At 44.0% G+C, this 13,320-nt stretch overlaps 1 protein-coding gene across 1 annotated transcript in view; it reads right to left on the reverse strand.

Moving 5' to 3' along the window:
• The window catches only part of Hydin (HYDIN axonemal central pair apparatus protein), a 397,410-nt gene that overhangs the window by 95,539 nt on the left and 288,551 nt on the right, over positions 1 to 13,320 (reverse strand). Inside the window, exons 41-45 of the mRNA XM_074055707.1 lie at positions 12,184 to 12,404; positions 8,157 to 8,294; positions 5,485 to 5,668; positions 2,965 to 3,106; positions 1,094 to 1,256 (exon numbers count right to left, since the gene is read on the reverse strand). Coding sequence (XP_073911808.1) covers positions 1,094 to 1,256; positions 2,965 to 3,106; positions 5,485 to 5,668; positions 8,157 to 8,294; positions 12,184 to 12,404 — 848 coding nt within the window. The remainder of the gene's footprint in view (positions 1 to 1,093; positions 1,257 to 2,964; positions 3,107 to 5,484; positions 5,669 to 8,156; positions 8,295 to 12,183; positions 12,405 to 13,320) is intronic.

Consider the following 13,320-nt stretch of genomic DNA (forward strand, 5'->3'; position numbering starts at 1 on the left):
TCTTGTATGTTCTTAACTAAAAGTTTCAACAGTACCTGCTGGAGAAGTCACTGGGCATAATTTGAGGTTAATTGTGCTCCAGTTAATTTTCCTTTTAATGATGTGTTAAATGTTATCTTTTAAAAGCAAGTTCAGGAAAGTTAAATTCTGCACTGATTATTCTGAACTTTTTTCAAATAAGAAATGGGCTTTGTTAACTGTAAAAAGAATGGTGCCTCACACAGTTACTTCAATTCTCCCTCCTTGCTTCATGAGCAGCATCATACAAGAGAGGCAGGTACCAGCCTCTGTAATCCTCCCTGGGTACCCCCTTTGTTCTCACCTGAGAGCTCACATACTTCCTTCAGGTTGGCATCCTTAACTTGTGCCCAGGCCAGTAGGCTTAGCCCCTGCTTCTTTCTAAGCTCTTCCTCAGTGGGACCTATGGACACTGATTCTTCTGCCCTTGTATCTACCTGGCTGCTGTCACTGCCTCTTACTCATTATCTACTTGGACCAGTCTGCAGCTTGTCTGGAAGTCTGGCTTTAGCTTAGCCCTTAGAACTCATAGTACTAAAGCAGCTCTGCCCATACCATCTAGTCTCACCCCTGGGCCATAGTCACTACTGAGGAGGCTGCTCTAGCCATTCTGACTTTCTTGTGTCACAGCAGGTAGGGATGTGATTACTATGCCTGGCAGGGTGATAGACTGGTGGCCTTGTCTTTATGCTGGAGCTTAGTAACTACTGTCAAGGAACATACTAGTCTCAGAGACTTTGTGACTTCTGGGAGGCAAATCTTTAATGCTAGCCCATTAGTACAATTCAGGGTCTTGTGAGGGCAGAGAAAAGAGAAAGGGCTGTGGTCAGACATAACTCAGTGGGGTCCTAGAACTGTGACTTCATCTCTGAACCATGGATGGATTATTAGGATGACAAAAATGTGCCATCAGGTAAAGCATAGGCCCAGTACTTAGATTCAGTCTGTGCTTAACAGTGATGGGCCTGGAACTCCTACCTACTGGCTCACCACAAAAATCCAAACATGGTTAGTCAGTTTTCTGGGGAGGAAATATGCTGGGTTGGTTGGTGGGTTATGGTGGTTGCTCCTCTACCTGCTTGTTTGTTGCTTGTGATTTCTTCAGGGGGGATTCCTCCTTCATGAGGCCCTGCTTAGGCTTTTTGATTTTCCGTCTCAGCTCATCTTCTTCCTTTTGTCGCTCAAGTTCCTGCTGTAGCTTCTTTTCTTGCATCTCTTTGGCCATCCTCTCCAGCTCCCTTCATCAAACCAGATAGAAGAAACAGAGTTCATGGTCCCCTTCCTCAGCCTCTGCCTACCTGGGACTGCCAGATGAGGAACCCTGGATCGAGCTTTCTTAGGCATGAAAAGAAAGAATGAACAAAAGAAAGCTGGGTGAATAAGGAAGGAAGGAGAGAAAGAGGAAGGAAGGGAGGGAGAAGGAAGGAAGGGCAAAGAAGGGAAAGAAAGAAGGAAAGAAATGGGCCACATCTATCTTTGAATGATTATTCAGTAAATCCGATTAGCTAACCACAACTAGGAGGACTGTTCAATTAATCTGTATTTCGGTTTGAATTTCCTTTTAAGGAAGAATGAGTCAAGTGCTGAAAATACGCTTGATCTTTGAAAAACAACATTCAAAGATAGTTCCGGTATTAGTGTAGCCTCCTATCCTGTCACATCTGGTGTTCAGACAATAAGCAATGGTGTTTAGAATAGCAGTCCTTATCATGGCTAGCTTGGAGCCGTGATACTGGGTCTGAAAGCCACTTTCCTCTCCTTCCCTTTCTTCTGTGCACGTCCTGCAGCAAATAGCAGAGACCAAAGCTGGTGAACAAGCGAGGGGACAGCACTTTTGAAAATATCTAACCCATCTCCTTTCATCTCCAGGAATCTCTAGGTGATTCTGGTCACTGTGGCTCTCTGCTCACTAAGGCTAACTCATCAAACTTCATGGTGTGTGTGTGTGTGTGTGTGTGTGACACAAACTCACTGCAGCTCTGCATTTTCTAAGTCCACTGTGAAGACAACACTTGTAAGCAGAAGCTTTGGTGAGAAAGAAGATTCTTTCAGTATACCAAAGCTAGGTTTGGCCTGCCTCTGGAGAGCTAGATGTTTCTATAATACACCATGCAGGAGAAAGGCTGACAGTATGCTATAGGGGCAGGGGTGCAAAAAGCATTTGTGGGGTCAGTGGGAGGAGTCTGGAGGTGGAGGGAGAGGACAAACCAGGATTGTAGGTAAGAATCTTGGCTCCGCCCCTCCAATGTTGAAAACTCCAAGGAGTGGGTAGGCAATAGAGTCACCTAGTCCTGCTATGTTTGAAGATCTGAGGAAAGAAAGAACATATGCCCCACTGCCCACCTGTATCTCTGAGTGCTCCCCTCCCAAACTCTCCAGGGCTCTAGGTGGTATAGACAGGATGAGTTGTTTCTATATGGTCCCCAGTGAGGGGAACAGAAGGTGGCTGTGTTTGGTGGTTGTGAGTCTGCCCTGGGTCTTGGGGGAATTGCCCAGGTCAGGGATCACAGACAGAGGCAGCCAGACCTCATGGGATGTACAATACAACCAAGAGGAAGGCTTAGGAAGTAAGATAAATGACTGAGTTGTGGGGAGCAGCCACTATAGCCATGTCAGGAGAGTGGATGCTGAGTCATCAGCTGTGAACACCTATGTATGGAAGTGTACTTGGTAGGGAGGCCGGCAGGGTCCCAGGGATAGCACAAGGGCCAGAAGCCCCTCCCCAGGGTGCTTCCTACGGTTCCCAAATGCCCCCAGCAGAAAGACGGAGAGTGCATGATGTGCTTTCCTGCTCTCTTGAGGAGGCAGGTCTCCTCCTGGGTCTTCTGTGGCTACTGCTCCCCTCCCAGTTGTGACCAAGAGCTGAAAATGCACCATGCCAACCCTGGTCTCCTTACGAGTTCCTCCCAGGAACAACTTCTGTTCCTGCCTGCCCTTGGTGCCCACCTCTTCTTCCTCTCCCGGAGCAACTGCCACACCTGCCGGTCGAACACGATTTTCTCCTCCTCTGTCAAGGCATCATATTCTTCTTCATTCATGTTTTGGAGACGCTCCTTCTCTTTCTGAAGAGCTTCCTTGCGTTTGTGCTCTATGTGGGGGAGTGGAGAGAGGAGGGGAGGTCAAGGCCAACAGCAGGTTAGCTCTCAGCCTATCCAAGCTGTGACAGCGAGAGGTGGCAGGTGGGTGGCTGGCATTCCTACTCACTTCTGGGATTCTTTCATTCCCACAGTGCCAAATTTGGGTTTCATATGTGGTTGGCTGAATGGCAGCCCCCAAAGATGCTCATGTCTTAATTCTCAGAACCCATGAATGTGTTATGTGTTACCTTCTGTAGCAGAAGGTGTTTTGCAGATGTCATTAAACTAAATCCTTGGTCCAATCTAATCACAAGGATCTTGTAAGAGGGAGGCAGGAGAGCCAGAGTCAGAGAAGGTAATGTGACACAGAAGTAGAGGGAAATGTGATAAGGGGAGAAGTTGGAGGGCTGCAAGGAAGGGACCATGAGCCAAGGAACGCAGGTGGCTTCTAGAAGCTGGAAAAGGTAAGGAAAAGGATTCTCCCCTACCATAGCCTCCAAAGGACCACAGCCCTGCTAACACCTTGTTTTTAGGACTTCTGAAACCAGAACTGTACCATAATAAACCTGTGTTGTTTTAAGTCACCAAACTGGTAGTTGCTATGGTCTGAATGTTTGAGTCCCCCAAATTCATATATGAAAGTGTAATCCCTAATATGATAATACTAACAGGTAGGGTGTGAAGATGGAGCCCTAACAAATGGAACTGGTGCCTTTATAAAAAGAGGCTGAGGGGGCTGATTTGCCTCTTCCACCAGGTGAGAATTCAGCAAGAAGACTCCTTCTATGACCAGGTTATGGCCCTCACCAGACACTGAATCTGTTTGATCTTGGACTTCCCAGCTTCCATAACTATGACAAAAAAGACTACCCAGTCTATGGTATTTTGTTATGACAGCCTGAGCAGACTAAGATAGCAGTTTGTCACAGCAATGATAAGAAACTAATATGCCACCCACTGTCTTTACCCATTATGAGCATCCACCAAAGTACACAGGGTGACAGTTATTTGCAAACCAAGAGGAATTCCCCTACTTATCCTACAGATTCCAGGTCATACTTCCCAGCATAGCATCCAGCATCCTCACCTTACATCCTTGCAGGTTTGAGCTTGGACTCAGAGATCTGCCTTTGAGTTTTATCCCCTGTTACTTGTCAAGAGGTAATAACATAGAAGAAGAATGATTCCTCTTTCCTAGAGTTGTAGGGATTGAATACTCTAGTAACTTGCACATTTATGCATGTTCAATTAGATTTTAATATAATAGTACTGTTCTTGTATGCTACTTTAGGATTTTTTTCAAAGGTAGATGATCTAGGGGTAAGGAGCCCACAATTTAACTGGGAGAATCTTCAATCCAAAGGTAACTGAGAAAATGAAAAGTAGCAATTTCTTTTAAGTGGATCAGAATGAGAAGATGAGCTTTCCAGAAAACCAGGAAGGTAAAGGGTGAAATACTTCTGGGGATGCTTGGTTTTGGTCCTGATTTTTCTCTGATGAGAATTAAGGAAGCAGCCTTTGAGTTCCTTTCAAGGATGATGGCAGCTCAGTGTTTGTGAGCACGATGATTTGTGTAGATTGTGCCAGAAGAGAGGTAAGCCCAAGCAAAGAACAGTAGTGTGCCCTATCAGAGGCAGGGTTCTGCCTTCCAGGGACAATGTCACCACTGTCCTCCAGAGGCCAAGCTTTGCTAGGTCTGCTTCTGACTAAACTGAGAATTTAAGTAACATTACTTTGTGTTGTGTGTATCTATTTTACAATCAAATCTTTCAATTATTGATGGTTTTTTCCTATGCCATTGGCATGACAGAAAAAGAAAAGGTTTTAGAGTCACACAGACCTGGTTCTCTTACTAATGTACAATGTGATATTGACAAGATTTCTTCTATCTCTGAGCTAAAATGGGGACAATGATTTTCATAGAGTTACTATCAGAATTAAATGACCCAAAGTGTGCAAACTGTCTTCAGTAGTGCCAAGCACACAGAAGCCTCGAATATAGAGGCCATTTTATAAAATTTACCAATCCCTCTAGTTTTACAGGAAATGTGGTTGGCTTAAACCAAACCAGCAAAGCAACCTGGAGTCAGGATGGCCCCATGTGAGTTCTCCCCAAGCCTGTTGTAAGTAGAGATCAGGTTCAGCCTTCATTATCTACCCTCCAACAGGTTGCTTCTGTCTCAGGCCCCTCATATCAAAGGAGACACATAAGCCTCTGACCACTTCCTTGGGCAGAGGTGAGACAGCAGTGAGAGAGCCAGTGTAAAAATTTCACTTAAGCAGAGTGGACTATTACATCAGGTAAACAGGTTGAAAAGCCTAAGGCCCTGTGGAAAAGGAAGACCTGTTAGGACTTGGGAAGGGAAGCCAGGGAGGTTAGAGGCCTTGCCTTCTTGCTCCTTTTTGGCCTTCTCCTGGGCCTTCATGAACATGTAATCCTGGGCCATGTTGAGAACATATATGTGCTCCCTGTTGCCGATGGCCTTCAGCAGGCAGAGGAGGGCGGCAGGTGCATTCCGAGCGAAGAGTGTGTCAAGGCTATCAAACACCACTCCTCGGTAGCAGTCACTTAGCTGGAACCAAAGAGAGCAAGGAAGTTATAGTCATGAAATAAAAGAAAGAATAAAAAATATCTATTCAGCCACAAAAGATCTCTATGTCTCTATAGAATAAAGGAACAAACAAGATGTCAGAATAAGAGTCTGGGAAGATTCATGAGGCATATAGAATATGATGAAAACGAGCTGTCCCACGCACAGAACAACAGGTAACAAGGCAGTCTCTGTATTTTCCTTAGTGGGCTCACTGCCTTGGAGTGCAATGATTTTTGTGATATCAACCATTGAGGATTGTGGAGAGCGGATTATGAAAAGCCTATGAGAACTGGACGTAAGCAAGGTGAGATGTGGCTTAATTGCTTCTACCTGTAGGCTGAGATAGGCACAGATAGGCACAGCCCTGGCCAGGAAACAGAAAAAAGCACAACAGCTGTGTCTCCTAAGCTTCAGAGAAGTAGGAACGCAGGTTTCTCCTGTTACAATGTCACGCCCCCTCCCCCAGAGCCTCTGCTCCACCCTGTTTGCCGCTGTTGATAAAAGGCCCCAGGGCTGGGGGCCTTTGCTTTTTGCCTTGGGCTGTTTGGGTTTAGGCTTTGGCTTGATTCTTTTGCTTTGGGCTTTTTGGTGTAGGAAGCTTTTGGGAGGAAAAAAGAATTACTGAAGGGGAAAGAACTGCTAAAGGGAAATTGCTGAAGGGAAAAGTATGGCTAAAGAGGGATTGATAGAAAGTCTGCACCAAGAACTGTAACACAGGCTTTAGCAAGCTAAACCAAAGACAGAACTTTAACAGAGGCCTTAGGAAAGAAAGCCAAAGAAAGAACTTTAACATAGGCCTTAGAAGCTAAAGAAAGCCAAAGAGAACACGGAATAGTGCAAGATAGAGGACTGAGACTTTGCTTGTCTGAGCACCCAAGCTTTAAGAAAACTAAAGAGACAATGCTAAAGAAAAGCTGCAAGCCTGGGGGCAAAAGACTTTAAGAGCGATTAGGCTAAAGATAAGCTAAGAGAAAACATGGGACAGGGAAAGTCTTAGGAAAGAGTCTTTAAAGAAGACTTTAGAAGCAAGATTTTAAAGAACTGCAAGGAGTGAGGCCTTAAAGAATAAAGATAGAGAAAAGAAGCAATGAGGGTTGGGTGTCTCTACCTGAGCGCCCAACATACCTGACTCCACTTTCTGTCTGTCTGTCTATCCTGCATCTTTTCTGAATCTCCAGTTGCCCCCAGTTAAGCCCAGTTAGGTTCAGTAATAACCAGGAGTGAGTGAGAGAGAGAAAGCTCGCTCTAACAAGGGAGGGAGCGAGAAAACAGCGCCCCCTTCAGAGGATCAGTCAGTGTTCCTCAAAGTGTGGTCCAGGACCCGGCTGCCACTGGCAAGGAACTGATCCTTGCATTTGGTGGGATGAGAAGCTGTGTCAGAATGTAAACAGGTTGTATCACTAAACATCCTGTTTAGTTCAGCGGGCATTTCTTTTCTTTGGAGAAAGACTTTGTTGATGAAGGAAACAGAGCAAGCAAGCTTCCTGTCTTATCGAAGACCAGTTCATGAGTAGCAGAGCACCACTGGCTTTACCAATGTCTCTCAGCCCCCAGCCTGGGTACATGACACCCATACACATAATGACACCTGCACACACCTCGCTCAAGTCAGTTGAGAGTGCCTTTAATGCAGTAGCAGCCCAAACCTTAGCAAATACCATTTCTGGTGAGGACAGTCTTCTGGGAATCTTGTCTAGTTTTGTTTTGTTTAAATGTAAAATAGTGGCCCAGTTTGAAAAACCAGAACTGGGGAGCAATTTAGCTTTCCGTCTGCAAACCATAAGCAGCAGCCAGGCTTACATGATACCCTTCCCAGTCCTGCTGGTCTTGTTTCTTTAAGTTATAAAAATATTGAAAAAATTGGAAACAGTGTTGGTCTCCTGTCTTTAAAAGCAATATGTCATTATAAAACAATTCAGAAATATAAATCTGAAATCTATAGCCTGCTACCAAAGACAACTATGTTAACATGTACAATAAGAGTCTTTACTATGTATGTGATATCATTTATAAATACTTATATAGAAATGTAATTTTGCTTTACATACTATTTCATTATCTACATTTTTCATTTAATTATAAACATTAAATGAAACATGTTTCATTTAATATAAACATATAATGTAAACATATTTATAGAAATTAATGTAGTCTAAATTCTAACTTTTAATGGCTCCAAATTATAATTTTTTAACATACTACTCTGTTTTTTATTTGAATGTGCAATCTTCTGCTCTTGGCTCTTTAAGAAGGGGAATGACTTCAGGCTTCAGACTGGGCTGGGGTCAGAGACTGGTAAAAACTGTTAAAAGGACAAATGACCATTAGAGGTAAGGAAACTCATCTTCAAAGTCTCTGGGTTCTAAGCCATTGTCAGTGGCCAATGGTCCAGAATCTCAGCTCACAGGATGGGAACAGTGTGTAAGTGCTAAGCCTGCCTGCTCTGTGCACGTGGGTGTGGACATACCTGTATCCGCTCTGCCAGGATCTGCACAAGAAGTTCATCAGGTAACACACAGCTCATCAGCCCTGTATCACCTCCAATACTGGCACTGACACTGAGCCGGCGCTGCGTGGGCCCCATGAGGAGAGGGCTGGAGGAAATCTGTTGAGTGGGAGGACCAGGAGTCAGAGTCCAGCTTTGTGCTCAACAACTACAATTATAAGCCATGTGACCTCAAGAAAGATCATTTAGTCTCTCCAAGTGCCTAAGCTGTAAAATGGGGATTGCCTGGCAAAATGGAAGATTCTTATCTTCATTAAAGAATTATTGGCAGCTTCAAGTGGGAATATTGTGGAGATTCTCTGTGTGAATGCACACATATGTTCATTCATTTAACAGATATTTTTTGAGCACCCATAATGCACCAGGCCATCCTCAGGACCTAGGGATCCAACAACAAACAAGGCTGACTTGTTTGTACTGCTGGTGTGGCCCTTACATTCTCATGGGAGAGATGGAAAATAAGCACTTTAGTATGTGAATCAGTAATATAATTGCAGGTAGTGATGAGTGCTAGGGCGGAAGTGACCAGGTAAGAGAAGAAAAGAACAATGACAGGATTGGTAAATGGCTATGTACCTGGGTAATATGACACAACGACTAAGATAAAAGAGAAGGGCCTTTCTGAGTAAGATCAGCAAGTGTGCTGAGGGGTTTGGAAAGCACACAGGAGTCCAATGTGGCTGGAACTGGGTGAGCACTGGGAAGGTAGCCAGAGGTGGATGGTGGTATAGAGGCCTCACTGGAATCAGTGGAGCAAGTGGAGGCATCTGGGGATGAGGATGTAGTCGCTGCAGCAATCCTTTGGAGGAATTATAGTGAAGGGGAGCTGAGGGATGAGTTAAGAGCTGGAGGGGGAGGAGGGGTGACATGAAAAAGGAAGGATACAATAGAGTGGGGAAAATGGCAGATCAAGGTCAACTTCAGGAATTTAACCCTTGAATAAGGGAGAAGGGAGGGGCCTAGTGCACAGGTGGTGGGATAAGCCCCTGATGAGAGCAGGTGTTCAACTGCAGGGAAGCATAACACGGGGTTAGGAAGAAGGCTGGCTGGGAGACATGATGGTGGGAGGATGAGGAGCTTGACTTCTGCTTTGCCTCCAGCTCCATGAAATCAGCAGAGAGGTCATCAGCTGAGAATGAGGGAGAAGAAAGTATCTTAGAGGTCAGGAAAGTAAGGAGGGCCTACAATAGTCATTTTGAATGAAGGGAAAACTTACCAGGGCAGACCAAAGGGCCCTCTTGAGATTCATGGTCTTAAATTTAAACTAAGACCATTCAGGAGAGTCATTTTCCCTCCATCTATATTCAGCTGCTAGAGAATTGCATTATGAGGGCTAGAGATTTGTTTAGAGAACATGATGAAAGAGAAGGCACAAGAGAGTGCCCATGGTGACAGACTATGGAATCCAAACAGTGAGGTGAACCACAGGAAGTGAGAATGTGGACTGGAGGTTTCCGTGGGGCCCATTACTTACTAGAGTAAGCCATCTGGAAAGTTAGTTTGAAGTTGGTTGTCAGAAGATAGGATGTACAATGTAGGGATCTTGGAGTTTATGGGTAATGGTGACCATATGTCTAAGATATGGTCATGGTAGTGGGCAGCTGAGGAGGACATGCAATTGAGAAGCAAGAATGTTGGATTAGATATTATTCAAAAGATAGGATTTATAGCTGGTGCTTTCCTGGAAAAATGATTTGTAAATAAAATGCCTTATAGTATAGACCCTATCTTCATTAAGTAACACATCACACATTTCTTACTATTTGAAACACGAACAAAATCACAATTGGAGGATCCATGGTTTCTGAGTTTCAAGAAGAGTCTGGATAAAGCACTCTCAGAGGCTCTGTGTTGTCCAGATTGTTTAGGGCCTGTCACACTGAAGCACAGTATAGGCAGTTGCTTGGCGGGGGTGTCTATGAGCTCTACTTTCTACTGTGACATTTAGATTTCCTACTTATGAAGGGGTTGGAGTCAGAACTGGAATTTTCTGCTGCCTTTGGAGTATTCTAAAAAAGCCTTACCTTACTTCTATATGAACAGAACCAAACCAAAGAAAATGACTTACCCTAATACCCTATTTATATGCATTTTATATCCTGAAAAAGAAGGTTAAAAGATGGTGATCCAAAACAAAATACTTTCAGTTTTCAAGATGTTAGATGAATGTAAAATTGAAGTAATGATCAGAAACTCCATCTGGCACAAATTCAGCCCTGTGAGATGCTCCATCTAACCTGCAGGCCTCTTCTTCCATCAAGACCCTCACCTTTGTCCCATTCGTCTTCTTCTATCAGAACCTAAATCTTTACTCCACCCACAGACCCAATTCAATTTTCATGTATCCTTTCTTTTGAAGACCTGCAATCTTCATCCATCTGCTACATCCAATGCATAAGCCTCAACTCTTACAAAGACCATCATGCATCTCCATCCCCCTCAGCAACCCACTCTGAAACCTCAACTTCTCCCACTGCCCTTGAAGCACTCTCTAACTGTAGTAAGGCCCACTGACATTTAATACTTCCTGTTTTCACATTCTATGTCCTCTTCTTAATTCCTTCTCTATGTAGGCTGGTTCTCTGCCAATGTCATCTCAACTTTCTTACTCTAGTTCTGAACCCACCCACTCACTGAAATGATCAAAATTTCTTCTCTCTATGCCTGTGAATGAGGGCTTCTGGGGCCATTTGGAGAGAAATCTTACAACTTTGAAGTTATGATTGCCAGTCTAGGTTGGGCCATCACCATTCTTAACTATTTTTTCTTTGTCTCTCACCAATTTCTGGTTCTATCCACCGTAGTAGAGACATTGGTGCTTTTTTCACTCCAGCGTGCCCTGCAAGCCCACCCTCTTCATTGCTTCCTGCACAAGACCATGTCTCTTGTATACATCACAGAATCATTCAGCAAGATCCTCCCCATTTCCATTCTCTATCTTGCTTCTCCCACCTTTATCTGTATCAGTTTCTACCTTTACTAACCCCAGAGGAAGCCAGTTGCCTTCTCCTTTAACTATGCTTAATCCTGCCCTTCCTATCTTCTTCTGGAATCTCATCTTGTCTTGGGTAGATTGTCACCTAGGAGATACTTTCTTTATACACTTACTTCTGCCTCTACTTCCTTTCCAAAACCAGACTCTCTTCACTTTGGGTTTGTCCTTTTTACACATACTACATCTTTTTACCCTTTCTTTCAAGCATCTTAAATGCCCTTACTTACTTGATTTCACTTTCCCACCTACAACTCATTACTCACGTCACTCCTCTATCTTTGGCATTAGTATCTGCTACTTGGCCAAGATTGCTCTCTAAGTCCCTTGGCTTGTCAATCAAATTGTGACTTCCAAAATTCCTTCTGTATCTCTCTTATCATTTGTGCTAGTGGTTTCATCCTTCATATTCCCTTAGTACTAGCTTGAACCATAGGAAATTGCTGTTATGGAGTGCCAAAATGGTTTGAATATTGGCCATTTCCTATGGTCCAACTTAATTTCTTTCATACCTCTATTTTCTCAATAATCTCATTTTTTTTGCAAATATTCACAAGTGTGAACATTTCCCTTATGAGACTCTTCATTAGTACAGCTCGAGGTCAAAGATCTTGCTTTCTTTATTGTTGGTACCAAGGTTTGAACTCAGGACCTCACACTTGCTAGGCAGGTACTCTACCAGTTAAGCCACTCCTCTAGTAGACCTTATTTTATCTTCACTTTGCCAGCATCTAACTCAGTACTGATAATGTAAAAGGTACTTCCTGGCACCAGTTGGGTGAATGTAAATTTTAGGAGTGGTGCTAACTCAGTACTGATAATGTAAAAGGTACTTCCTGGCACCAGTTGGGTGAATGTAAATTTTAGGAGTGGTGCAGGGACAGAGCTTAGGCTGACCTGGGAAGGATACCCATAGAAACAAAGGGCACTAGCCTGGCTTCAGGATGATGAGAAGGAGAAAGGATCCAACTCTCCTCCCAGAGGGCCCGGGTTTACCTGTGGTGTTTCAGACTGGTGCTGGTGATGCTGCTTCTGTGACCCAGAGCCATGGCTATCTGCCTTGCTTTTGGGGAGCAACAGGCTTCCACGCACGGCTTTTCCAGATTTAAGTTCCGGGGTTACCAGAGTGCTTTCTGAGTTAAACTTGCCTAAGTTCTCAGTGCTCAGTCGTGGTGGTTGTTGTCCTGTGGCATTTTGGTTTAGAGAACCTTCCTGGGCTAGTAGGAGAAAGTGAATTTTTATTAAAAGTCACCATAGGATAAGAAGGAAATGGCAGAGGTGGTGGCATATTGAAACCTAGTGTCACTCTCTGTTTTTATTTAGTTATTTAGTCATTCATTTGCTTATTTAATTTTGCAGTATTGGGTTTGAATTTAGAGCTCTGCACTTGTTAGGAAGGCACTCTACCACTCAAGTCACTCCCCCAGCCCACTGTGTCACTCTTTTAAGGAATACAAAGCCATCCCCAAATGTAGCTAAATACCTGGGTGGGAAGTTGGAAGAGGAGACTCTACTCACTGAAGATTAGATGATGGGTCAGTGGAGAGCTAGGCCTGGGGTTCCAGGCTCTTTACTGCTCATCCTGCCAACAGGGCCTCAGTTGGTATGCCTGCACTTTCTCTTCTAGCCCAGAGGGTAATAATTTCTTAAATTGCTGGCACACTATGGCTTTGCCTTGGAAATCCAAAGCCTGACCTTTTGAGATTTTAGGTAGTGGTGAGGCTAAGGAAGAGCTAGGGGAGGGCCATCTCTGCTCCCAGCAGAGCCACTCAAATAACAAATAAGTAGTTAGAGTGAAATTGTTGGCAAATAGAATGAGATTAATTTCTCCTTTTTCACTCCCAACTCTTTTCCTAATCAGAACACCACCCTTCCAAACCTCTACCCACTGAGAAGCTCCCTTCTGAAATTCTAATTATTTAAAAGCTGTTGAGAAAAACCCTCGCAGGAAAGCTTTGATCTTTATGATAAACTCCTGACACCTCTTAGTCTCCAAGTCCCCCAACACTCCCCTCTCCCTACTACATGAAGCTGCTGTCTCATTGTATCCTCTGGGATTCTAACCTTGAGGATGGACTATGTATCCCCAAAAGAAAACAGAATTGTAGCAGACGTTGTTGGCCTTCTAAGGTA

The sequence above is a fragment of the Castor canadensis genome, chromosome 15, assembly GCF_047511655.1.
Source record: "Castor canadensis chromosome 15, mCasCan1.hap1v2, whole genome shotgun sequence".
In the NCBI taxonomy this organism is placed as follows: Eukaryota; Metazoa; Chordata; class Mammalia; order Rodentia; family Castoridae; genus Castor; species Castor canadensis.